The sequence below is a fragment of the Barbatula barbatula genome (assembly GCF_947034865.1).
Source record: "Barbatula barbatula genome assembly, chromosome: 25".
In the NCBI taxonomy this organism is placed as follows: domain Eukaryota; kingdom Metazoa; phylum Chordata; class Actinopteri; order Cypriniformes; family Nemacheilidae; genus Barbatula; species Barbatula barbatula.
In genome coordinates, this window is record NC_136788.1 from 9,604,120 (window position 1) to 9,631,890 (window position 27,771).

The 27,771-nt window shown below is 37.6% G+C and overlaps 1 protein-coding gene across 2 annotated transcripts in view; it reads right to left on the reverse strand.

The window, feature by feature from the left end:
* The window catches only part of ptprz1a (protein tyrosine phosphatase receptor type Z1a), a 42,777-nt gene that overhangs the window by 6,330 nt on the left and 8,676 nt on the right, over positions 1 to 27,771 (reverse strand). Inside the window, exons 2-18 of one of the 2 annotated variants that reach the window (XM_079449746.1) lie at positions 21,466 to 21,537; positions 17,927 to 18,106; positions 17,659 to 17,810; positions 17,476 to 17,571; positions 16,055 to 16,121; positions 15,530 to 15,687; positions 14,024 to 14,174; positions 12,063 to 12,247; positions 11,735 to 11,861; positions 9,358 to 9,398; positions 8,620 to 9,250; positions 5,522 to 5,663; positions 3,532 to 3,617; positions 1,640 to 1,725; positions 741 to 761; positions 489 to 585; positions 190 to 275 (exon numbers count right to left, since the gene is read on the reverse strand). In XM_079449746.1, the coding sequence (XP_079305872.1) occupies positions 190 to 275; positions 489 to 585; positions 741 to 761; positions 1,640 to 1,725; positions 3,532 to 3,617; positions 5,522 to 5,663; positions 8,620 to 9,250; positions 9,358 to 9,398; positions 11,735 to 11,861; positions 12,063 to 12,247; positions 14,024 to 14,174; positions 15,530 to 15,687; positions 16,055 to 16,121; positions 17,476 to 17,571; positions 17,659 to 17,810; positions 17,927 to 18,106; positions 21,466 to 21,537 (2,378 nt within the window). Of the gene's footprint in view, positions 1 to 189; positions 276 to 488; positions 586 to 740; positions 762 to 1,639; positions 1,726 to 3,531; positions 3,618 to 5,521; positions 5,664 to 7,275; positions 9,251 to 9,357; positions 9,399 to 11,734; positions 11,862 to 12,062; positions 12,248 to 14,023; positions 14,175 to 15,529; positions 15,688 to 16,054; positions 16,122 to 17,475; positions 17,572 to 17,658; positions 17,811 to 17,926; positions 18,107 to 21,465; positions 21,538 to 27,771 lie in introns of both variants that reach the window. The other variant, XM_079449747.1, reaches the window with a different exon arrangement.

A 27,771-nucleotide genomic window follows, 5' to 3' on the forward strand; every position in this document is an offset into this window, starting at 1 on the left:
GAATTTTCATTTTTGGGTGAACTGTCCCTTTAAATATAGATCAACTATCATTTCTCTTGCAAGCTAAATGGTTGTACTTTGAGGAAGTCATGTTTCACTGATTAAATAAGAATACAATTATCAAGACATCCTAGCAACACTTCTACAAGAGCTCAACGAAAAAAATGACAAAAAACCAAGGTCTCTTACGTCAACGTAGTTGGCGTTTATGTAGTCCCCATCACTCTTTCCATCATTGTCTGTCAAGGGTGCGAGTCGCACTCTACTGTGGTCATCTAGAAGATGTAACAAAGATTGGTTTCTCTTCATTCAACACTGAGGTTAAAGGGGAGACCAGGGTTTTTTATCAGTGAATATGTCTTTTGAATTTAATTATTAGATTTAATTATTACTATATGGATTTATTATAGCCTTGTGACTTCTTGTGAACTAGCCCCGGTCTCCCCACACATTGAGCTTTCATGAAGCTGAACATAAGTGGTTCTCACAGGCTAGAACGTTGATGTATCGGTTCTTGCTCTTGTTCTCCGGATGGCCGGAAGTGTCTGTCGTGTTTGCGAGGTCAACAGTGCAGGACTGAACCTCCTGCGAAATAAGACAACAAGACTCCAGTGCAGCATTTTGCCATATACACGGTCAAAGACTTTTCACAAGTGCAGACCACTGAGCATCAACAACACATGCTGAAGCTTTTCAAAGCAATATTAAATTAAGAGCATTAAAAGGGAGACATGGCTTACCTCGAAACATTCTTTCAATATCTACTGGGGGTGAGAATGAACAAAGCAAAGCAATGAAATACAAGACGTGGACAAATAAACATAATGCAGCACAATGCAAACGCTAACAGTTGTTGATTCTTTGTGGGGGTCTACCAGTTTGGGTCACATAGCGTTTGTTTATTTTTGTTGCCGCGAAAACAACCTATGAACTAGATCGGTTTCTGTTCTGAATGTTGATTGGTCAATTAATAACGTTTAAGACGTTAAGGCACAGGTTCTGTCATGATTCTGTGCAAATATGAAAAACATTTGGGAGATTGTAGAATATATAATATTATTCCTAGAGACAGAATCCAAGGCAATACTGTTATAAATGGGAAAATAAAACATTCAGATACACACATTTCCAAAACACACCTCATTCAGTGTGTTTGAGAAGAAAACACACTTAACTTAACTTAACTTAACGAAAGCGTTCTGCATGAGCAAAACAACAAAAAAACTTTTTGTGTTTGTTTTTAGGAAAACTCACATCATTAAGTTTAACCACCTCATTGTGTGTCCAATTAAAGCGCTCAATTCATTTTTAATTATCTAATCAAGTGCGAATAAATTATTGTTATGGTGAGCAGGTTACAATTTGACATTGATTGATGTTAATGAAGACATAATTCGATCTTTTATTCGGTGTGTTTTTTTGGTAACAGTGGCTCTCGCACGCGTTACTGACCTAATTATAGCTGAAACACATTACCAACAACCTACGTTCAGGCATGAATGGATATAGATGGTATGCGTGCCTGACTGAACCATAAAATTCATTTACGGAGATGTGTCGATGACGTGTTGATCTAAAACATCACAAGACAGCTGTCCTTTGAAAAGAGTCAGAAGGGAGGGGGCGATGGCACACGCACCTCAAACTCTCTGGAAAATGAGTTGGTGTTGTGAAGTTCTGCCACGTGCTTCACAAACTGTTTAACCAACAGGGGATCATGTTCACCTGCAGGGCAGAACGCAATGACAGAGTTACGACCAAAATAGAAGCGACAACATTTGATTGTGATTGTTATTTGAACAGAATTGTGGGATGCGGAGAATCACGCAAAGATTATCTCATTAAAGATAATGCGAAACGACCTATTCATGATCAGATTGAGTTAATGTGCAGGTCTAGATATAACTGTACGGGTCAAATTTGAGAAAATGTTCACACAAATGTGATGAAATGTAAAACTCTTACACTGAGGATTTTTGAGCGCTCCTCACTATTTGATGATATTTAATAAAGCAATTTTTTATTATCTTCAAACAAAATAACATCAATGGGATACTTTACACAAACAAATTATAATTTACATTTACTCTAAATGATGTGTTTGCACTTGGCTTTGAGATTGTTTTTCCAATTTTCTTCTCTTGGAAAAGGAGAAATGTTGAGTACTGGTCTTTCTAAGGATAAGTGAATAACCATCTAATTTGAATTAACTGATGCCAACCTAGCAATTTTTCTGCAAGATGCACTTTTTCTTCTAAAGGCATCTATAAAAAAAGGTGTCTTCTAGGAGCTAGGAAAAGTAACTCAAATAATAAAAAGTGGTCATTTTACTTCAAGATATCACACACAAAAAAGATTTTCTCCATCAAACATAAGCTGTGTCATATTTCGAAGGCTGCGTTCTCCGGAGGTCATATTTGTCATACACATCAATACATTTCAAAGTAAGAAAGAAATCACAGCGATCACGTCTCACAAATAATACATCTTTATTCGATAATGGTTGCTTTTGTGAAAAGTGATGAATTGATCAATACTTATATTTTCAAAACTATATTTTACGCCATATCAGCACTTAAGGCTATAACTCATGCATGATACAAGCAAACTTCACATGCAAAGATCATTACAAACAATGACTTAACTATGCTTAATACAATGTAAGAAATACATATATAAACATAGAAAAATAAATAGTATTTATAAAAGTTATTTTATTTTTAATACTTGATATAATGTAATTTCTGAATAAAAACGCTGCAAGCAAGACATTACAGAGTATGTTGGAATGAGTGAGTGGAATTTTACAGAACTTACAAGCTGGTGGTTCTTCACTTTTAATAAATGTCAATTGATGTATTTAAAACCATAAGATATCTGATCGTAAAATTGCCTTGTTTTTATACTACTATTATAATAATCTACACAATGACAGAGTTTTGCAACTTTATGTAATGAAAAACCCTAAAGCAACTGTTGGTATCAAATTGGCCGGCCTTTGGCCAACTTCCCCTAATGTTCAGGACATATTGCTAGACTTAATCCATAGAGATTCAAAACCTTTTACATTTGAAAGAGTTATTAAAAGCTACTTTTTTACTCACTGGGTTTTGTGGTAGGGTATCTGCATTTGTGTTTATACAGGTTTCCCCACTCGTCAGTGTTTCCCTTAATGGAAATGTATTGGAAATGTACAAACTAAACTAAATTATGCTTATTTGACGGTATATATGTAAAGCTTAGAATTTCTGGTTCATCTACTCTCCACAACACCATTTCAGTGTAAAAGTCAATAGAAACAAAATAGAATACAGAAACCTGTTTCTTCTTAGCGACGGCCTGCTACAGCGCCTTACACACATATGGTCCTCTCCTAACAAATCATACGTCATGAAAAGCTTATTTATTCAGCCTTCAGGTGACGCATGAATTTCGGTTTCGAAAAAATTGACCCTTATGACTGGTTTTGTGGTACAGGGTCATATGGAAAGTCCCCACAATGTACAGAAATCTAGCGTGTTTGAGTGTTACCTGTATGTCTGGGCTTTGGTGACGTGGATATCACTCTGGCAGATGTGTTGTCTTCTACGTAAAAATGAGCAGTCTGAAAACATTTCCTGCAAAGGCATTAAAGCATCTTTTACACCAGAACTTTATGTAGCACTAGTACTGTTGACTGAATAGCATGTAAGTATAATGTACTCCACAAATCCTTAGTTAAAAAAACACATGAACAACCACACAAAACATCAGTTTCAGCTCAGAAAACTAATTATTTGTCTGTTTTTATGTCCTATCTCCATACTGCATGTCCTAGAGACTGTACGCTTAAAACACATGCACACAAATAAAATGAGATTTAATCTAATCCACACACATTCCACTAAAACGCATTCTTACAGGATCCCTCTATTTTTCAACCCTGAATCCGTTTTGTTTAAAACGGCAACTCCTTGGAAGAGATTAGTGGCAACAAACCATGAAGCAGTGGGAACAGATTAAACACTAGCGCTCAAGACGTCCCGTTAAGTGCGCATCTGTCTGCTCTTCAAATGAGCACCGTGTAGCTACAGATGGACAAGCAGTCGTACACGCCCGCGTTCGCTGTGATTGAACCACCCATGCCCACGCTAACATGGTATGAACACGACTCGGTTGTGTTGAACATAATCACACGGAGGTTCTTTCCTCAGCCGGACGGCGTGTGTTCCCTGCAGGCCCACAAACAACACGTCAACATATTGGAGATTTAATCACCGGCTTCAAGATTACAAATTTAATCTCGCCGCAATCTTGGAGATGTAATGACAACCGTGAGCGAGATGCTGAAGAGGCCAAGACAGGAACGAGAAATGTACAATCGTATGCCACTAAACTGTTTACATGTGGGAAACATGCTGTTGATGGGATTGCCAAAGTTGCTTATTTCACGGTCGAGAATATCCAACGGACAAATAGATCCCAGACATTTTGGTGTAGAAGTTGAGAAAAATGACTATGCGAATGACAAACATTTGAGGTATTTGTGATTTTATTCTATAGGGATTGATCATTTCGTCCAATCTGGTGTAAGAACAGTCTCGCACACGGCGCAAGTTTTCACGTCATGACTTGTTTATGTTGTTTCCCTTTAGGGGGGTCCCTCGCCCCGTGGGTGTGAGATTGGGTCTGTGCCCAAGATTAGACCCCCGTCACAGAAACAACACTCTCCTCATGGGGCCACATCATAAACACCCCCTTTAACGCCGATTGTTATGATTATGGATTAGTAACAATATGAAGGACATCAGGAGCAGCTGTCTCAAAGAAAATGTATTTTTGTTTTCCAGGCATTATGATCAATTCAATGTAAAACTTAAAAAACCCCTTTAAGTGAAGCAATTGAATACAAACCAGTTGAGAAAATTGACATACATTTTTTTACAATAAAGTCTGAATGAATACAAAATAACTACAATCATATGAGAGTTAAACTGTTTAAGCCAAAACTATTTTTAACTCAAATTTATAATCATAAATGTCTGTTTATTCTTTTAAAAAAAATCATGTTTACAAATGTTCTCACTTTATATATACATATATATATATATATATATATATATATATAATTGATAAAATATAGACTGTTTCATCGGACACACGCGCCTGGCTCAATTTGTTTTTGATATAACACTTTATATGATATTTAATTTATATTTTATTGTTTATTTATTGCATTAAATTAAACTACCAACTACTCAACTTTCCTGTAGACCTTAGAACCTTAACAATCAATAACTTAAGTTTGGGTCACACAATGTTCGTTTATGTTTTTGTTGTCGCTGGAATAGTCTATATTTATTTTTCAAACAATTCATGTTTACGGTATATTTAAGACGACTTTGTATAGTAAATATACTTTGTTAGAATGATTTATTAACATAAGTTGTAATACGTTTTATTCATTTATTTGATCGACTCTGTTTTTTATAATAATAATATAATGCAATAGCATGTAATGTACACTAGGGTGAAGTCTTACCTCCAGTAGATAAAAATGCCAATGAGAACAATAAGAGCCAGGAAGGTGAGTGTGGAGACCACAGCCAGAGGAACTATAGCCTTTTTTCTCTCAATGATGCTCGCCAGGCCCACCCTCGACTCGTGACTGCTGTTACTGGCATCTATGGGTAAGAGAATGCTCTAAACATGATCAGTTTATCAGACATCCAGTTTTACATTCTATATGTAGAACTCACAAAAAATATATAGATTTGATACAAGCATCACCTCTATCTGCACACTGCAAATAATCCTTATGCAAGCTTACAGTGTAGTAGATGCAATTCACATACCTGAGACTCATGTGGAGCTTAAACATTTCATGTCAAAAAACAAACACATTCATATAATGCTGAAACTAACACACAAAATAAATACTACCTTAGCCCTGTAAAAGACAAATATACTAACATGTTTAACTACATTAGAATAATATAGCACATATCTTCCTCAAAACACATATTGTCCTTTGACTAGACGTTGGTTCAAGTTCATTAGAAATATTATCAGCTCAGTTTCTCTTTGACCTTAGAACAGATTTCTTATGGTGTATATTCTCTGTAATTCACAACTTAATCTATTCCATCAGATACGTGTCTTGAGCTGGTCGGACACTAAGAGGCTAAAGAGTTCACAGGTCAACATTCATTGCAGACAGACACGTTTGAGAGATTAAGACCTGGCCTAGGGCTGTCTAACTTGACCTCGCCATTCCAGCCAAAACATAATGCCAGCTGTCAATAAGTGCTGAGTAAATATAAGAGTCCTGCTGCCCTCTGCTGGAAAATGAATGACATGATGGATTCGTGTGTTATCCCTAGGAGTTTGGAAATTAACGTTACAGATGCCCGTAGTCAATGATTTAATCCTTAAAAATGTATTTCGATAATCCATATTTTTACAACGAATCGTTTTTTTTTGCTTTAAATTGCTTGAATGTAAATCTACATCCTTGCTTTATTCAATATGAGCAGATTCATCATGAATATCAAATTCGTATCCGCCTTCACTCACTCAAGTGGGTGAGTGTGACGGGATTGGTTTAAACTTTTTCAAATTGCATGTTTCAGAAAATACTTCGCAGTGGTATTTCATCAATATTTTTTTATGCCTACATGGTTTGTCTTCAAGCATATGTTGTCACAATTTAGCAACATTATGCAACCAATACGGAGTTCCAGACACTTTAGGATATTTCCCACCTCAACCCGGAAATTATTTCTGGAACTGTGCTCTTGTAATGTTAATAAAGACTTTTGATGTTTAATGTTACTAAAAACGTTTAATGTTACGAATTCCCCTCGGGGCTAAATGTGTGGTCATGTTTGTTAGACTTGATTTGAGATGGAGAACGTGCCATGTTTCTAATGTGAGCATGGTTATGCACAATTTTGCGACAGACCACACATACAACATGCAACATGACACAGAACACAGTACACAGGACTAGGGATATGATGATGGGAGGTTTGCGGTTATGATGATGGTAACATATTCATGGCTTTGCAGCAGCAGTTAGCCTGATAAGCTCTTTAAATCTTACCTTCTCCATTCCACTAACTTCTCACAAAAGACTTTCTGGATGTGATATTGTTGGGCTACGACATTCAGAATTCAACATACGTTAGTCATTCTTTAACCGTGAACCTTCTTCAGGAACCTTCATTGATCTTGATCAAGCTTAGCTAAGTCACAAAGCACCATGTTCGGATGTTCATCGGTCAAGAGCTTTACCTGCCACCGGTTCCTCCTCTGAATTCCTCTCAGTGCGCTCTGGGATACTGAAGTCTGAGGACGTCTCGTTATCAGTGAGGCCTTCTCCCGATCCACTCTCTTCTTCTCCACCATCTTGTTCAGTCCAGGATGGGCTAGGGCGCAAGGTGACCCTAAAGTCCGTCGCTAGGTTCTCACCCTCAAAGTAGAAGGAAGAGGAGTGCTCCTCGTTCCCATCGTTCGCCTCTGTAGGTGAAGCCGGGGGTATGTACGGAGCGGTACTCCCGGCTCCTGAGGCGGAGCTCTGACCCCAGTCCAAATCCAAAACCCAGCCGGAGGCACTGCTATCCAACTGCCCATCTGCAGAGTGTATTGGCACGGTGCCGGATTTTGGAAAGGAGGTGGGTGCAACAGTCGGGGGCACCGCTGGAGCAAGTACAGAGATGGATTTGGGAGTAGAGGACGGCGCAACTGTCGTGGGCACCACGGGACTGGGCATGGTGCTGGATTGTAAAGTAAAGGTGTGTAGAATGGTCTGAAACTCAGTGGGAACTGGGGCATCCTGGGACCGTCCAACTGTTTTACTTGTAATGGCGCTGATGGGAGCTGTAATATAAATGTTGAGGTCAGTAGAAGGCTTTATATCAAACACAGAAGATGAGAAACTAGCCTCGGGACGGAGGTCCATGTCTGTGTCGCTGCACAGAGGGGTACCAACGCTGGAGGTGGACAGACTACCACAGGGCAGCAAGACGTTATCAGAGGCATCCAGAGAGATTTCACTTGAGGTGTGTAATGCATCTTGGGTAAAAGTAGAAGCAACCAGAGATGACTCTGGAAGCAGACTAGAGTCCCGAAGGGTACCTGAGAGAGATGCGGTCGGGTCCTGGTTCGTCGCCACCTTAGAGTAGTCGCTAGTGACCGGAACTGAAGGTTGGAGATACGTTACTACGCTCAGCAGGGAGACTGTACTTGAGGATTCGGAGAGGCGTGGGAATTCGTGTTCAGAGCTCGACAATGAACCAGTCGCTTCTGGTAACGTTTGGACAGGCTGTGCACTTCTACATTGGGGGTCAGTCGAGACGGACCCAGACATAATATCATCGTCACCATCATCATCATCACAGCCACCACTAGAGACAGGTTCCACGTCCGAATAAGACACGAAGGGGAACAGGGTGGGGTAGGAAGGGGAAGGGGTGATAGACTGTGCACTACCAGACACTGGGGGTGAAACAGTGTACGGGGCATCCCAGTCAGGGATGAGCTCTGACTCAGACAACACACTGCTGGGGGATTGGGAGGGGGAGACAGGACTCGCATGCACATGGGACAGAGTGTCAGATACAGATGTGGCGCTCTCACCATTGAACACCGTGGTCTGCGGCAGGCCGGTACTGAAAGCAGTGGTTGGAAAAGGCAAGCTAGGAGTTGAAGGATGTAAGATGACCTTCAAGGAAGAGGAAGTTGATCCCTTTGGGATTTCACTAGGATTTTCTATTGGGACTACAGTCACTGAAGTCTCACGATATTTGTGTGAGTCGGTTACAGGTCGAGCCACTTCCTCAACCTCAGTAACCTCAGTTACGTCTACCGAAGCCGATTTAATGCTTATTTCAGGGGTGACGCTTGTTATGGTTGATTCTGTAAAGGTCTCACTCTCATCAGACTCTGAGGATACAATTATTACACTTTCATCCGGTCGATCGGTGTTTATATCTGATTTTGTGGTTATGATTGGGGTGATGGTAGGTTGGTCGGTATATATCACTGTAGGTTCTTCTGTATATGCCACTGGAATATGATAACGAACATTTGTCTGGGAGTCATCTACTGGGATGTGCCTTTCATGAGCCTTTAATGTTGTCTTAATGTCAAAGACTGGATGGGTGGGTCTCTCCGTTGCAACTCTTGGATGGACTGTGGTGGTTTGGACGGGATATGGAAGCTGATTTAAGTCTGGTTTGACCAAAAGGGGATTGATGTGATAGTTTTCCTGAAAAGAGAGATAGAGAAACAGAAAGAAAGGCAAAGTTTATAATTTAGCTCAGCAGTACATGGTTGGTACTTAAATATACACAAAAGTAGCATTGATATATTTACCTCTTCATCATAGTCAAATAATTCAGGGTCAAGCTCGGTTTCTGAAAATAAGACAAACATAATGAAAGTAAAAACACTGTATGGCCAAAGAAATTCACTTCTAAGCTGCAGATATGCATTTTGTCATCTACAGCCTACATATATTATATTATACTGTATATAATATACAGCCACAGAAAAGAATTAAGAGACCAATTGAAAATTATATTTAGTTTTTCTGAAATTACTATATAGCGTTTAGGTAAAATGTTGATTAAAAATATTGTTTCTATTTGCATTTATTGGCAGAAAATGAAAACTGGAGAAACAGGTGAAAAAAAACAGAAAAGATGCTCTGTGTTTTTTCAGACCTCAAATACTGTATATTTATATTCACTTTTAAGCAATACAACAGTAATATATAATATAATATTTATATAATCTTTTAGAAATGATTTTTGAACTTTTCCTAAATACATATGTCATTTCTATTACTTCTATAACCTCGATATTTATCACAGTTTTCATGTGTCTTGTCATGCAGTCAGTCTTTCACAGACTTGGTGTCACTCCTGAGGTTTGATTTTAGACTGGAATTGCCACTATACATCTGGAAATGATGATTAAACAAACATTTTGAATGGTTTCTTCATTTTTTTCATCGGCTGTATATTACATTAATACATAAGAATAACAAATGTTTTAGAAGTATTGTTCATTGCTAGATCATGTCAAGTAATGCATAAACTAATGTTAACTAATACTGGCTTCTTGTTAAGTGTTACCTTTTTAATACAATATTCATTATATTGTTGCGTAGACACAATTTTATTGTAATGATGGCCAACCATATATAACATAAAGACGTTCACAATCTGCACACACAAACACACATCTTCAGTACACGTGAAAACCATCCCTAGTTAATATTCAAAGACAAAATTTCTTATACTGGTTTTCAATCTGTACACAAAGCACATGCCTTGGTAGAAAGTGGTGCTCTATGAATATGTTGCCATTGGGAAATGAGAAGAAAGGAAAAGGCAACACACAACCAGAGACCTTACATCAGTTCATTCTAATACAAAGAGTATATAAAGGGACATTCTCCAGGTCGGTTTCTAAGTACATACCTGTACTTATTAAATTAAAGCATTTTATCACACAGCAGGAAAGTTGGACACCTTCATGCACTACAGTGGCTCCCAGCACACAAGAGTAGAGAGAGGTTTTAATCTTGTGCAGGCCCTTACCTGTCGTGTGGGTCAAACTCATTGACACAAAATGATGGAAAGACCCCAGAGATTTCGTAATACGGACAAGATCGGTTTGTGAAGCATGGAAATATTAAAAATAAAGGCAGAAAATGTGTGATTCCATGAGAGCCCCTATTCAAACCTAAATCACCTATAGTTTCACATACTTTCTTTTTAATTTTTGTCATCATTTACTCATCCACATCGACTTTCTTTCTTCCGTAGAAAAAAATATTGTTGTTGACTGGCATCCATTCACTTGCATGGACTTTCAATAGAAATGAATGGGTGCCAGGACTGTTCGGTAACAAACTTTCTTCAGAGTATCTTTTGTGGTTTGCATAAACAAGAAAGTCAAAGGTTTGACATGACAAGAGGGTGAGTAAATGATGACAGAATTGTCATTTTGGGTCGATTTATCACTTTAAGGAATCAAAAATGTTTTAAAATGACTACACATATATCCATTGACACTAAATTATGATGCCAAGGGTTTTCAACGAGACAGATTAGTTTATTATGAATCATTAAGAAAAATACAGATGTGTCAACATTGCAGTGTATTAACAAGGCAAGAAATCCACTGCGAGTGGTAGATCACAGGACTTAAACATGCACTTCCTCAAACTGAAAACTGCATACTGTATTAACAACACAGAAAGTACAAGTGAATTGTAAGACAGAGTACAGAGCACAATGTTTGAATACATGTGCACCTGAAACACATAAAATACACAAAGTGATGACACAGAGAGAAAAAGAAAAGGAGGCACATGAAACATAAGACTAACAACCAAAGAAGCCAAAAGCTGTTACGTTAAACGCAAGTCACTTCATTTGGCCAATGAGAATAAAATGAAACCATACATGACTGTTTGTTGTCAAGTTGTGAAACAGACACAAAAGATGAATGTCTTTTTATAAAATATTAAAGCCTAAAATAAAAATGTATTAAAGTTAGAAAATACACAATAATAATTTATTAAAATTAAGTTAGTCTCACAACTGACTGCGTTAAAAACGAATCTAATGTTTATTCTAAAGACTGGTTTGTAGGAGTCCACCTGGGAAACTAAAAAGGGCATTTGTGTTTTGAACTCATTGTCCATGGATGCGAGGGCGGCGGGCGCGATTGCTCTTACCAGGATCATCCAGGGGAATGTCCACCGACAGCTGCTCGCTCACTCTGCCATACAGACCGTTGGTGCACACTGCAACCACCTGCACCATGAAACTGGTGTTGGGCAGCAGGCCCTGAATGATTGCCCCCTGGTGGTATAAACAAAAACAAATACATACATCAGGCGTGATGTCTTCTGCATAGAAAACATGTACTTGTCTCTTTCATTTTCACACGTGACAGTTGCTGGTCACCATTTATTTTTATTAAATGGAAAATAGTAGGAAAATCTTGCTTTAACGTAACAGATATTGTACATTAAAGTTTGAAAATCAATAATAGTTGATTACCACATCCTGGTCTCCGTCAGTCAAGTACTCTCGGGCAGATTCCTCGCCCCCATTCACCGGGCGGTAGGTGACAGAGTATCTTTCTATACTTGCGTCGTAGACGGCCCGCGGCCTCTCCCAGATCACAAGCATACTGGTGTAGTTATGAGCACTGACCTGCACGTCCTCTGGCTCTGAACTGCAAACTACAAACCAGAACACAAACACAACTACATTGTACAGGAAACAGCACTTACAGGGATGGTCCACCCAAAAATGAAACTTCTGTCATTTACCCACGCTCTTGTCATTACAAACCTGAATGACTTTTCTTTCATTTATGGGTAGACTATCACTTGAACCAGGACACCAATATTCAATAAGATTACTTTAAAAAACCTAGTATGTACTGGTTTCTCTCATTTGTATGTTGTTGCTAACAGCACTGTGACATGAAAAATTAGAGCTGTGGAAAAACATATTGTTACAATTACTTAAACTGATCAGAAAGAGGACTAAACTGATAAGAAGGACCAATAAACACATTTAATTGAATTCCCCCATGAAGGCGGAAAGGCAAATATCATTCATTTGAATTCAAAATCATTTCTGACTGGTGTGGCCACACATCATCACTTCTCACTTATACTGTAGGCTCATATGGTAAAATGCTGCAAGTCATTTAATGTTTATTCCAGATGAAGTTCAGTATGAAAATCAATTGAAACGAATTGTAGATGTTATTTTTTAAGGTCTCATTTTCCAACACAAGGGGGCAGATTTGAGCTACAGATGAAACGATGATCGCTTTACTGTAAACTACAAGGGTCCGAATACATGTCAAATAGTGTAAACCCTCAGATGCAAATTGTACATTAAAAAAACTAAATTGTCTATTGAAAGCACATTGCAACAGACGTCTCTGTATCAACACCACATGTTTTTGGTTATCTCTTGATTCCAAACTTCACATTCTTAAAATACAACTGAATTCAACCTGTGCAAGTGAAGGAGGACAACTGAAGAGAGACAGTTGCCTAGCAACACAGATGAGTTTGGATATGTGAGCCAGCCAGAGCCAGCGAGTGAGAGAGAGAGAGAGAGCGAGCGAGGATCAAATAGCAGCGAGTAAACACTGTTACTAATGTGTGCACAGTGTAGTTGAGGTGAAGCCCCTAGCTGGTTTATCTGTCTGCTTTAAGCTTTTTGTTTTGCTGAGATTTTACCCTTAACAGACCCATCAAATTAATCAAGTGCAGAGGTGTCAACAACAAAAATCGAGAAATGTGTGAACTGACTAGTGTGAATCTTGGCCCTGAAATGTGCATTTAACCATGTAGGGCAATTTCCACCTTCATAAATGTTTACGCAAGTTCAACTTACTGAAACAGTCTTTACAAACTATTAATGTAACATCATAGTACTTTATGAATAGCATTCCCAACACAGGCTGATCTGCATTACTGTTTAAGTAAAAGTGCACAAGCAGGCTATTTTCCATTGCCGATGGCTACTGAAAACACAGCTCCCACGTGCAAGCCATGCCAGCACACCCTACAGCAGAGGAATCGAAAATAGGGCATCGACATCCAACCAGGGATCTGTTAATGGTGAAAAGCACCAGGATAAACCAGTTCAGATCCTGTCAACGGTTAGACCTAATCGATTTGTGAAATATTTAGATAATAAATATGTGATAACTCTCTGATAATGACAGATGTGGGTGTAGGCCTACATCAAATATTTAATAGTATTGAGGTCATTGTGCAGAAGACATTAAACTAAAGGAAAATGCCTGGAGGGGCCAACCGCATGCAAAAATAGAAACCTTATTTAATTGAGAAGCGGTTGTTTGGGATTAGAAATCATGTTGGAGGCTAATTGGATCTGTGACCCTCAAACCGCCTGCCTGCTTTGAAACCTTTTGAATAAAATAACTCCAGAGAGTCTGTGCATGTACTGCATGTTTGTGAAGTACATACTGGGAGTGTGCACCTCCTCGACACCAGTGTAGGATGAGAAGACCTGTCCCATGAACTGGTCCTGCTGTTCTCTGTAGTTATTCTGAAGGTAGTCCATAAGCATGACATATCCAGCCTGCTGCATAGTCATGACCTCGCAGAACATCTCCAGCTGAACACACAGAAACACGAGACTTAGATGACAAACATCTGTCTTCACAATTCATAAGCTTGAAGCTTTCTCAAAACGTTACTTAAAGTGCGTAATTTTTTGAAGATCTATTGACAGAAATGCAATATAATATACAAAACTGTCTTCAGAGGTGTATACAGACCTAACACAATGAAGCATTCTGTTTTTATTACCTTAGAATGAGAGATTTATATCAATATATACCGCGGGTCCCCTTACATGGAATTCACCATGATGTTTCTACGGTAGCCCTAAACGGCTCTTTAAAGAAGCGAAAGTGAGATGGCATCTTTGTCCTGCGAGAGCAACCGTAGTGCTTCGGAAAAGGAGGGGTGGAGTGAACCGTTGGTTGCAATTCACAACCTCACCGCTAGGTGCCGCTACATTTCATACATTAAAGTGAATTAGCAATAATAATGTCTCCATACTTACAGTATATTATAACTAGGAGCTATTAAAGATAATATAAGCAAGCAAACTATAAAAAAGAAACGCGTCGAAGAATGAATAATGTTAATAAAAATAAAACGTCTAAAGTCTGAGACTGATAAAGTAATGATTTCTATTGGATTACTACATTCATTAAAATGTACCCTATATATAACTTTACTCACCATTTTTATTCAACTTCAAACATATATACACAGTGTGGCCCAGCAGTGAGACATTTCCATTGTGTACAAACTTCAAAGCCGCACTTTAATGTTTGGGAGTCAATGTCATTCCCATTGTGACATCACCAGGTGTGGGTTGGTTACCATATGACAAAACTCCAGACGGGCAACCGTCCCAGAATGAATGACACATACTTCAAAAGGTGTATTTAAGCATTTACAGTCTCTTGTGATGCGTAATCCTATACTTACTCTCTTTTATATTGTGTAATGACAGCGTGCTTTTGAATGCGTGGCATTTAATATCTCAATAATCAAAGAAATGTTGTTGGTTTCTTGTTTTAAAAGGAGATGGCTTCCTCTTTAGTAACCAGATGCAAACACAAACACAAAATATCACAAAAGAAATTAAACGGATCTATTGTAAAACCAAAATAACACGTGGGAATGCTAATTGACGTTTGCGCCTTAATGTTTGGGCGTGTGCAACATTTCGAGCTGATTGATTTCTGTTCCTAAGTGTCGCACAGAACCTGCGTTACGCAACAGAAGCGGACTGACTGGCACTAATACAATTTCATTTTGTGACTCACCAATGACTCCTAAACTTTTCTACAAAAGTCCCCTCCCCTACATCTTGTAATTGTAATCTCCAATTGACCTTGAAACCTGTAAAGAATCATAACAAATATTCCCATTTCACAAATAAATACGATTTACCTGTACATCTGAGATGGCCACGGTGTTTTTGAAAACAATCCACTCGACAGTCTCAGAGCAGGGAGGAGTGGTCAGAGAGCCATTATAGATAAAGTACTTCTCTGTGGAGTTGGGGAGGAGTCCCTGAAGAGTGAACGGAGAGACAGGGCCACTCTTTCCTGACCAGAGGAAACCGTAAAAAGAAATATATCAGGATACATTTTAAAGCCTTTTGGAAATGGTTATTTATCGTTAATGCGTTTTATTTTTCTCAGGGTTTGAAAGCAACCATTAGGGACATTCAATATAAACTATGTTTATACCATTTTAATAAAGAACGACTTAGCCCAACTTGATAAACAACTGTGCGAGCTACAGCAGACTTTCATAAGAGCTTATCTGCATGAAGAAGTCATAAACGTACAATAGAAATTACTAAAAGAGTCTGTGCTATTTACAGTCCAAGGAACCCTTAATAACATAAAACAATTTCAGAAAAATAGCACAATTATGGATATGAAAGAAAGAAATGAACACTGCTCTCACCAAAGCGGCTGACACTGTTGACAGCGTCAATGATGGCCAGATAATTTTCATTATCCTCATTACTCGCCTTCAAAACAGATAAAAAATAAAGAATGTATTAAAATATGATTAAATATGATTCACTTACTGATCTGATGACACTATAACTAAATACATGATAGCGTCCCTTTAAACGGATACTCTGCACAAAAACGAATGTTGGCAACTGACAGTTCTGGGACATCATTGACAACCATCGTAGGATAAATTAAAATGGTAGTTAAAAGTGCCCGAGAACGGTTTGCTTTCCTACATTCCTAAAATATCTCATTTTGTGTTCAGCAGAATGAAAATAAAATGATAATTTTTTTACATTTACATTTATTCATTTGGCAGACGCTTTTATCCAAAGCGACTTACAAGTAGTTGTATACAGTGGCACATTACTGCAGAGCAATCAGGGGTAAGGTGCCTTGTTCAAGGGCACTTCAGTCATGAATCATTAGAACCGGCAACCTTCTGATAACAAGCCCAACGCTCTAACCATTAGGCCACAGCTGATACAACCTACTATGGTAGTCAATGGTGTCCCAGAAATGTCAGGACAAAGAAACGTATATAGGTTTGGAACAACTGGAGGGTGAGAAAATAAAGACAGAATTTTAATCTTTGGGTAGAGTATCTCTTTAGACTGTGGTCTCTGCACAGCAAAAATCGGGCTTTTCAAACCCTGATAGACATTTTCAATCTCTTTATTTGATTTGCCAAAATAAAAATAAAATCCAAGTAGGCGCTCTGTCCATTGCAGAGTTAAAAAACACCCATCCTGTTTGGAAACACCCAATAATTGAGAAACGCCCCTGAAATGGGTGTTTTGCAGAGACCTGTTTTCCTTTATTACTCAAATACTTGTAATATTACATGGCCTTCAAGGCACAAATACCCTTTTGGCCCCTAATCCTTGTCCAACTGCCCTTTAATCCCACTTTTTCCTAGACAGTCATGCATGTGCTTAATATACATTTACAAGACACATAAGGACCGACCTTTAAGTCTTTGGGTAAATGTATCCCTCAGCATCTTATTTGCATTCAAAACTACACGGTTGCTTCGCAATGAGGACATGTTCATACATGTTCATCAAGCATCACCTTGAACTGCGCAACATCCCTGTACTAACACACAACTTCATTTAATTGCACACACTGTATACTAGAACATCCTCAATAAAAAAAGTATTACGAAAGTTTACAGCAATCAGCTTGTTGTTTATCTTCAACCTCGGAACAACTGTGCAAAGACGAGGATTTCTGAAACCGCTCTCTGCCTCAGGCTTGGGGTGTGGTGAGATGTTTTCAGGAGCACTTAACATGTGTAAGATAGCAACTAGACCCACAACACAGCTCATAGCCAGATGACTTCAGAAAACCCACTGCACTGACCTCAAAGAGCACGGCCAGCGCAGTGATCTTTCCTCCTTCTCTGATGGCCTCGTCGAGATCATCGAAAGCATCTGCCTCGTAACAGTATATCTGCATCTGTGCCACACAAACAACATCTGAGACGCATTAAAATCATATTACTAAATTATAAAGCTTTAATATTAAATGCAAAGACTGTTGTACCTCCAGGGGAAACTTCTCTCCATTTATGCTGTGTTCAGAACCGTCCGAGGAGGCATTGCAGAGGCCCCAATGAAACGTGATGCGTCCCACCTTAAACCTCGACCTCAGACCCCCTCCACTCACAAAGAAGTCTCCTCCCACATTTATGGCCACTGAAGAAAAAGAACAAAACAGAAAAAAGATGTTTCACAGCAATTCACATTTTTGCAATACATTTTTATTTTTCATATAAGAATTATGGGAACACAGTTTCTCAGAGTGATCTCACCAGTTTTCCCTTCATTCTTTGCTGTAGTGGCATCTGATGTTGCTTCTGTCCAGCCCTCTAGTCTCAGCTTCTGGAATTGAACTTTGACCTGTGCCAAGCTCTCCTCGATGTTGATCGGTGACTGTTTGGCATTGTTGCATGATGGGTATTTCTTTGCCCAGATGTTTTGGTTTAGAGTTCCTGCAGGGAATACGATTTTATTGGATTTAATAGTTTCACAAATCTTAAAAGGATAATCAGAGGATTTACAAACACAGGGTTTTCAAAATATAGCCATTCATAGACACACATTATTGGATATGAGTGTAGTAGTTTGAGTTATTCCGAGTCCTTTTTGTGGAGGTCCCAACGGCATAAAAACAATGCTGAAGCAGGTCATCAGCAGTTCTAGGTCACAGTCATTAGCATATCAATAGTTGTATTACACCCCCAGCAGTCCAAAACAGTGCTGTACAGTACAGATGAATACAGCACAACAGAAAAATACAATAAATGACAAAAGCAATAAAGAGTACAAATGGTACAGTTCGGCCAAATTTGTCTATACGAAACAGCATCTTGATAAAATCAATGATCAATAAAAGTTGCAATAATATCCAGGGCTGGAAAGTGGGGGGACGGGGTCCATTGAGTGAATTTGAGTTCTACCTCAATTTCCAGCTTTTATCCATGAAATTGCCCCTATGACATGTCCCTAACTGGAGTCCATTCAGTGAAAAATTAAAAAATAATAAATATAAATAGTAATTTTTGTGCAAATAATATGGTTGGTATTAATACCAACACACTGTTATTGATTGACAGATGAAGTTTATACATCACTATTATTGATAAGGTTTCCATTTAACTGCAATTTTAACACCATGTAAAAGTTTAATAGCGGTTTACAACGATCATTAAATATACTGTATAATAGAGTACTGATAGAGTTGAGCAGATGGGTTGTGACCTGTCACTCTATTCTGAATCTTGTGAAGATGAATCATTAGACAAGCTGCAGCCTGTTCCGTACTCTGTCTGAAGAGGAAAAAGATCAATGCTTTCCATCCGAATTAATTAGAACCATAAATTTGGCTCTTTCCTACAGAGGACCGAGAACAAACATCAAATTATGTCAGAATTTGTTTACCCGTGTATTTCCGTTATTTCTCTCTGTGGAACATACACATGAACGATCTTCTTCAAGAAGATTATTTGTTTTCGGAAAGGATAAAACATTTCAACAGCACTGCGTCTTAGTATAAACAACAAATCCAAACATAATGTAAATAAATATGTTGTTTATATTAGTCAAAAAAGTTAGGGAAATCCAGTTGTGTGGTTTGTTTAGGGGTACACCAGAACATCACCAGAACACCATAAGGGGGCCTTGTTTGATTAAGCAACCCCCTAGAAACCCCCAGCATGATATATAATTATGTAAACATTTAACTACAGAACATCCATAATAGGATATAAACATACAGTCTACTCAGTGCTCACAAACACAGATCATTACATATTTCAGAAACGCATTCCAGCTGTCAAGAGAAATGCGGCACATTTGCTTGCCAGAAAATGGCACGAAAGAAAGCTTTCTCTAAATGATAGGACCTTTATAACTGGAAAGAATACTGAGGACTGCTGTCAAAATCACTGTAGTGGTGTTTGTGAAAGAGTCTGTGGTGATCTAGAATGCTAATGGTATTTTCTTGTAGTTGCCAAAAGGGCTACAGTGTTTAGCAGCAGACAGATCAGTCTAATCACTCTCTCACGCTCTCATTTTAAATCCCTGCTCTCTTTTACAGAAACAATTAAAGGTATAAAAACACCACATATGCTTTCTAGAGAACAGCTCCATCCATCGCATACAAAATGCAGACCAATGTCAGCATTGTGCATAGACTAAAAATCTGGAACTTCGTCTGAAAGTGGAGTCAATTTGAATGAAAAAAAGGCACCATTTACAGAAAATGACCCATTTGTGAGAAGAGAAGTCATGTTGGACTCTAAATTGTGAGGTATGCTATATCAGGCATTAACATTGGAATGACCCAGGCTTATTCATGCTAACTCACCTTTAGATAAAAATAGCCCTTCTCAAAGCGTTTATATCAGAATTAGCTAACAGAGTCTGATTTGCCCATTTCAGTAACATTTAGACATAACATTACGAGCAATATGAGAAAAGGGGTCAATGAAGGGGAGGGGGCATGACATTCTGTATATTACGGATGAACAATGTCCCATCTGCAAAACCACCCGCCTGCAGCCCAGACGCTATAGTGCCCCCTTTGTTGTGCCAACCTCCACTGACACCCAGAACACCCATTTGTTGTGGCGGGCTGAAGACAGGGGGCATAGAACGCCAAAAAGAGAGAGACAGAGATGAATTAAACCAGAGTGACAAATTATCACTCTCATTAGACAACAAAAGAGAGCCGATTGTTTTATCTGGCATTCCCATGTCATAACTTAATAGAACATAATTCCTGGACTAAACCACTTTGCTTTGAAACGATGAATGAATTTGTGCAGTGTGCCAAAGAAACAAGAGATGAGAAGCAAAATAATGAAAGTGTGAACTTTGAAATCTAGCCGAATTTTATTAACACAGAGAGACGGGGAGGTCTTCAATGTTCTAGAGATGGATGTGAGCTGGAGATGAAAGAATGAGAGCAACAGATGTGTCACTCATGGTGTTTTATGTTAACTAAACAAGGATGTCAATTCAAACAAACAACAGGGTGCAGGCAAAACCTCAATCTCTTTTTAACTTAAAGGGGTTGTTTAATGAAAAACAGTATTATCTTTGCTCTTCTGCATCTCATTTGCTATGAAAACGTAGTTTAACAATTTGCAATCTTCACATCAGACGGTTATGAAATGCAACCTACAGAACACCTACAGTAAACTTTGCTTTTTAAAATATTATAGAATACTTTCTATTGTAGTAAAAGTCATCACATTTGAATAAGATCATATTTTTCCAGTTTCACATATTACATATCTCATTACCAGGAACTTACTCAAATACTCAAATAGTTATTATTCACATTCATAGGAATCATTCTTAGATGCAAATGTGCCATCGGAGTGAAAACATTCATACAGAATCAAGCCATCCATGAAAGAAAAAATTGTTTAGTTTCCTAAGGTTGCATATTATTTTACACAAAACAGCTACACAAGAAGCAACAGTAGACTTTGCAAAGAAAAACTTTTCTACAAACAAAGCCACATAAAGGGGCACAAAACAATCCCAGCACACCCATACATTTTTGACATGCACAGGGCAAGAATAGACAGGGACCGTGATTTAGGCCATGTTAACCCTGACAGCCCAAATGAAAGGATGAGGATGAGTTTAATCTGGGTTATCTCCAGCATGCTTAGACAAGATGATCTCTTAACCTGAGCTGGAATGAGGCAAAGATGTCATCATTGCAAGGATGTTAATTTTTGTTCACTCAGATACCCGATAATCACGGTGCAGATACAAACCTTGTTTGAAATAAAGCCAGGGAAGTATACAACAGAAGAATTGTTTGAGTACTCACCCGCATAGGACCAGTCTATGTTGTCTGAGAGTTTCTTCTGTGATCTGAATCCATACGCATCTGATAGATCTGCTGAAGAATAACAGACAAATATTGTCAGTTTATTATTCCATCATAATGGCTCTAGATATATATAACGCCCAAGTGCCATTCAATTGCTCCAGGCACATAGACGTGTCCGCCATCTTGGAATGGTCATCTGACCTCACAGCTGACTACAATGCTACAACACTGTTCTGCGCTGCGCAGCCATAGCTGTGAAAACCAATGGCAATTTAAATAGTTCGAGTTTACACAATAATATGTTTTCATAATCATACACAATCAGCTTGATCTTAAGTGTTTACGGACCGACTCACACCATTCCAATGTGGCGGATGACCTACATATGGTGGCCCATAGAACAAACAGACCAACATTCTGAGAGAATGTTTCAAGACAACCTGAACTCTATTTTATGAGGTGGTTTTATGAGGTAACTATTTTATGAGGTGGTTAATTCGTATGATTTCATAATGTATGATGACAAAAATTTATGATTACTGTGAAAAATCAATACTGAAGCCCCGGCCCACTTCCACTTGGCAAGGAAGCAAATCATACTAAGTGTACGAATGAGATTGTATGAATTCATGCAAATTTGCCAAAATTTGCCACTTCATAAAATGTTTACTTGTTTACCATATATGTTCTGGGCCCGTGAACGGGGCGGCACCAGGACGTTTTTCTTGGGGGTGCTTAACAGTTTAGAGGCTGAGCTAATAAAATGATTAAATTAATAAATGCCTTAGCTACACAATATGCAATTTTGCCGTTTAAATACAGAACAGCTTCAAATATTGTTGTAGTGCATTAACCTACACTTCTCCCATTGGTGCACTTGGTTATTGTTATTATTAATTAGGCTTACATTATATAATGTGCTTTTTTGTGAACATGAAAAATCCCAAAAGAAACGATAACATCATTTAAAACCAAATATTTTGAGTTTACAATTCAAGTTTAACTAAACTACTCTGCAGGCTGCATGTTTACTCAAAATGAAGTATGCAAATATTGATTGACATTAGAAAAGCTTAGCATTTAAAACAAAGGTTGTGCTTTAAAAAATGAATTATAAAATTTTGTTGACATGAAATATCAGGACTTGCTCTCATCTCACGTGAAAAGGTCAAGAGTTCTACCACTTAAAACAACACTTAAAGAGAAGTGCTTTCTTGTTGTAATCCTACTGTCAGAATCCTGTTAGGTAAGTAGCAATGCCAAAATCAAAAGACATTATTATATTACGACAGCTATTATGAGTCAGTTTTGAAGAACAAAGGCTTTAGGAAAGAGTTTAAGTTCACCTCTTGACCTCTATTATTCCCATTGTCTGGTGGTTTATTTAGTCGTCTTGAGTACGATATTATTCTTGTTAAGAAGGTCATCACCCTTAAGACTTTAAGGTCATTCTGCAAGAACTCTAAAGGTGAATTTTTCCTCTTCTCTTTTAAAAAGTCAGATCCCCTACTGCTCAGCAAGGTTTGGAAAAACAATATTGCTGATCTTTTAAATTCTGAACTTATAAACGTTAGGAGACAATAATGCAAATCAATCCTTGTCGATATTCTGTGGGACACATTTAGTCAGAAAATCTCATTCCCATAATCAAACAAAACAAAGACGAAAAATGCTGTCCTCTACATCAAAAAACATTCATTTTATATTTAAAGGAACAGTTCACCTCCAAAACAAACAAAAAAGCATAATGTTCATCATTTACTCAACCTCAACTTAAAAAGTCAGATCCCCTACTGCTCAGCAAGGTTTGGAAAAACAATATTGCTGATCTTTTAAATTCTGAACTTATAAACGTTAGGAGACAATAATGCAAATCAATCCTTGTCGATATTCTGTGGGACACATTTAGTCAGAAAATCTCATTCCCATAATCAAACAAAACAAAGACGAAAAATGCTGTCCTCTACATCAAAAAACATTCATTTTATATTTAAAGGAACAGTTCACCTCCAAAACAAACAAAAAAGCATAATGGTCATCATTTACTCAACCTCAACTTTCCAGACCTATTTAATTGTTTACAGTACAGCTTCAGAATGATGCTTATTTTTATGTTAATCCCCACATAAATTTAATCTTGAAATTATATTGAATGGGGTTGTCACGCTCCAAAAATAATGAGTAGATCAAGACAGAATGTTTGGTTTTGCATGAACTATTCTTTAAAACTCTTTTAACTTCAAAACCATATACTTCTTAATTTCCAGTCATTGACCTTCACAATAAGAGGAAAATAAACTAAAAGCCTTTCGGGCAAATGCTTTAATTACCAAACGATTAGCCAGCGCATCTACTGCACTGTTTCCATGTGGGCCAGACCTCTGATCCATAACCGTCCACAACTCTGTGTCGTTCCAATCTCACCACTTCAACTGCAACTCCATAAACAAAAATAGAACAGATCGGCAAACCGTTTTGCTTTGTTAAATTTACCCAACTTTCTTGCATTGCAGTTGAGCATAGAACCTCAGATGGCATTCAACACTCGCTGTTCACTTATAGGGCTGATAAGAAACTCTATTAAGATGTCAACAAGTTAAACTAAGAGGAACCTTATAATGCCCCCATTCCTTTTAAGCAAACACTGCCTTTTGAGCCAACTGCCAAACCATACAACATTAATGCTTTCAAAAGATAAAAGAAACTACCCTAAAGAGGGCCCTGTCCCTTTGGTAAAAGTGCACAATGTTAGCAACAATGGCTTTGTGATGAAACACCTTTACACCTTAAGCTAGGATACCTTACACTGGTGTGCTAAATGAAACGGGCTGCTTATTCACCAGCAGCAGAAACTATTGTCTAGGCTCATCTTTCTCCCAGCTTTGTCTGTCTATCTACACGCACTTTTCAAGACCACATGTGCACCTGTTAGGCCCTACAAGCATCTACACTTTCACACTGTATCAAAGTACCTAGTCATACATGCTAATTCTAAATTTAACACCCAGGGTTTCACTTTTCTGAGTCAATTTCTAGCACACTCTGACAAAAGTCAAAAAAGTATTTTTTGTACCATAAGAATCCACTAAATAATTACAAAAGTGAAAATAGTTTCTGCCAAAACCCAATGTTTACTGGAATAACTATAAAGAAGTTTATTCAATGCTATTTATCATCTTCTTACTAAAAACTACAAAGAAGAAATTATTCTTTTAGTATGCTATTTATTTCTCAGAAATATACTTAACATTACTAGACGTAGACGAAACGCATATTTGGCCTATACGTGTTCTCAATTATACTTTTAACTGTAACCAAAAGTATTCCAAGCATATACAACTGTACTTGTTTATTCGACTTGTTTAAATGAAAGAAATACAGGAATTTTTTCTTGCTTTTGAAAGTGACCAGCAATTACCAGGATAACTAAAAAAACTAATATTTACTTTTTCTGAAAAAAACTCCCTTAAGAAAATTTAATGGAATCGATGCATGGAATACACGAAAAATGTGTGCTAAACAGATTATTAAAGAGTCGTTTTCTCAAAGAATTTTATTCCAAACCTGCATTACAAATGATTTCAACCCAGCGTTGAGTAAAAAAGGGATGATACTAGCCTTTAGGTTAATATAACCCAGCAAATGGTGTATATTTGACCCAACAATGGGTTAAACAACCCATCATAGTTTTATTTACTACCTAACAGTTGGGTTCGTCCCTTTTGACCCAACAATGGATATTTTATTGGCCAGCCTCGTGACTGAGGCTGCCTAAAGTCTCTTTTTGTATGTCATCCAAAATTAAGAAAAAAACACGAGGGTGAGAACATGCAGACAAAAAAATTTGAAATCTTTTTGGTGAGAACAAAGATCCCTACAAACTACTTTCACATGATCACAACTACAAAACAAAATGTTTACATACGGCCCAGTACAAACTTAATAACAAAAGAACATCAATAATGAAACAGCATTAAAGTCAACACAGAAGCAGCCATTCACTCGATCCCGCCCAGATGAACTGCAACCGTGTCCTTTCTCATGATCTGCCCCATTCACAGCGCCAATACAAACCCAACAATGAGATCAGTGCTTCAGCCGTGAGAGCAGCGGCCCGACTGCAGGTCTGGGCATTGTAACGCCCTGCTGTAGCCCGATTGCTTTTGTCTGAGAACCCATATTCCCTTTGAACCAATCAGCAGCTACCGTTTGTGTCGAGAGCTTTACGGAGGGCTTTATTTCCCGGTACATGGTGTAACAGACAGTGAATGAATGATAACAAAGATGAGTTTGGTTTCTGTCTACTGTGGAATGAGATGAACACTAAGTGGGGGCTTATAAGCAACATGATCGTTCTTTTAACAGCTACATTTAAGTCTTTGGAAATATTTTGCCAATGAGGCTCAAATTTGATATGAAAAGGATGACAGAGAAAAGGGTCAAGTGAATAAGGTGATCCTTTCTTCTTTATAAAGATATATTTTCCTCACTTTCTTTAGTTTTCCCACAGTATAACTTAACAGACAGTTCAGAATACAATTTTACATTTTAATACTATTGTAGGGGAGATATATAAATATTTTCAAATGTTTCATACTGTAATGAAGACGCAAATATTATATGCTAAACTTAGTTATTTTAGTCCTTGTCATGACAAAAGGGGTACGCTAACACAACATTACAGTAAATAGTTAAAAAAGCTGTGAGGGAACCCTCAAGGCCCTTGTGATGACCTAGACTATTGTAAAACTAATATTTAAAAACTTTACAACATTATTTTCAATAAAAGTCAGCCAATTTTCTCTACAACACCTAAAAATACTGCCAAAAACAAAGAATAAAAAAGCTGGAATCCCATAAGATCTATTTGAAAAATATATCCTATGATGATTTTTACCGTGTGTGATATATTTAATAATATGGTGTTTATTTAAAGTGACCGTGCTGTGCCGCATCCAGTGTGGACAGAATTCAAACTTATAATGGGCTTTTATGCGTTTCTAATTTATTTTGTTGCGTCCGGTGAAGACACAGTGTTAGTTACTTTTGTTTATTGTATTTTTGGTCTGTTTATTTCTTTAGTTTATATATACTGTATAGATGTGTGTGTGCTATGTTTTTTTTCTTATTATTCTGGCATGCTGACAGTACAATATTAAATCAATAAGAAACAGTAAAACTGATCAATCTTATCATCTTTCGAAATGGGCACGCTTTGCTTTTTGCTAACTTTTCGCAATCTGGGGGGTTGTTAAAAAATAATAATGAAGTACACAGATAAGTCATTTATAAAACAACAATTACTACAATATTACAAAAACAGCGGTCATATTTGTATAGTTACTGTAACGGTTTCAAAAGCAAATACACTAACATCCTGCCAAGTTTACTATATATTAATGGGGTTGTTTCTGAAAATATTCTTTATGGAATATAAAATTGTTATATTCTGTTCAAGATCTCAAAAGTGAATAGATAAAATAATAGATACTGTAAATGGTGCCCGCAAGCTAAACACTGTGTGAACATGCTTGTACCAGTTTATAGGTGTGTGTGTGTGTGTGTGTGTGTGTGTGTGTGTGTGTGTGTGTGTGTGTGTGTGTGTGTGGAACATACACAATCTCAGTGTGTGTGACAGGATGCTTTTCAAGTGTTTGTGGGAAATGAATGTGCCTTTAATTGCACTGAAATATCAACCCACTACATTATAAAAACGACAGGGTCATCACTGACAAAACAGTAAAGATTTACTTCCCATCATCCACTACTTCAGCAGTGCCTGTTTAGATCTTTTAACAGCCTGGTACAAAATTCACATTAAAGTCAAGATAGAGTAAATGATAAGAACAGATTTTTGGCTCAAAGCTATACTGTAGGTCACATAAACTTCTAAAAAACTTTCATATTCCAAATCTGTATACCTGTTCTGTTTTATGCATTAAAATGACTATTACGACACTTAAAGGGTTATTTTGACGCCAAATTGTATTTACTCAAGTAATTTAAGTAACAAGTAGTTTTACATCTGTATGACCTCCATTTTCTCCAAAATGGTATGTTAAGAATGAAATTGTACTCAATTACAAGTAAAAGCACTGGTGTTAAAAAAGTAATTGAATAAAAGTAAAAATTACTCCTCAAAAACTACTCTAGTTACTTGTTACATTTAAGGCGGTGTTATTTGATGAATTATAAATCATTATAAATAATCAATTTTGGAGATTACTGATGAAGCATATAACTGGATACAACGCAGACAATAACCATGCAATGTGTTGTTCTGTCTTCTGTCTGTCTATCTCT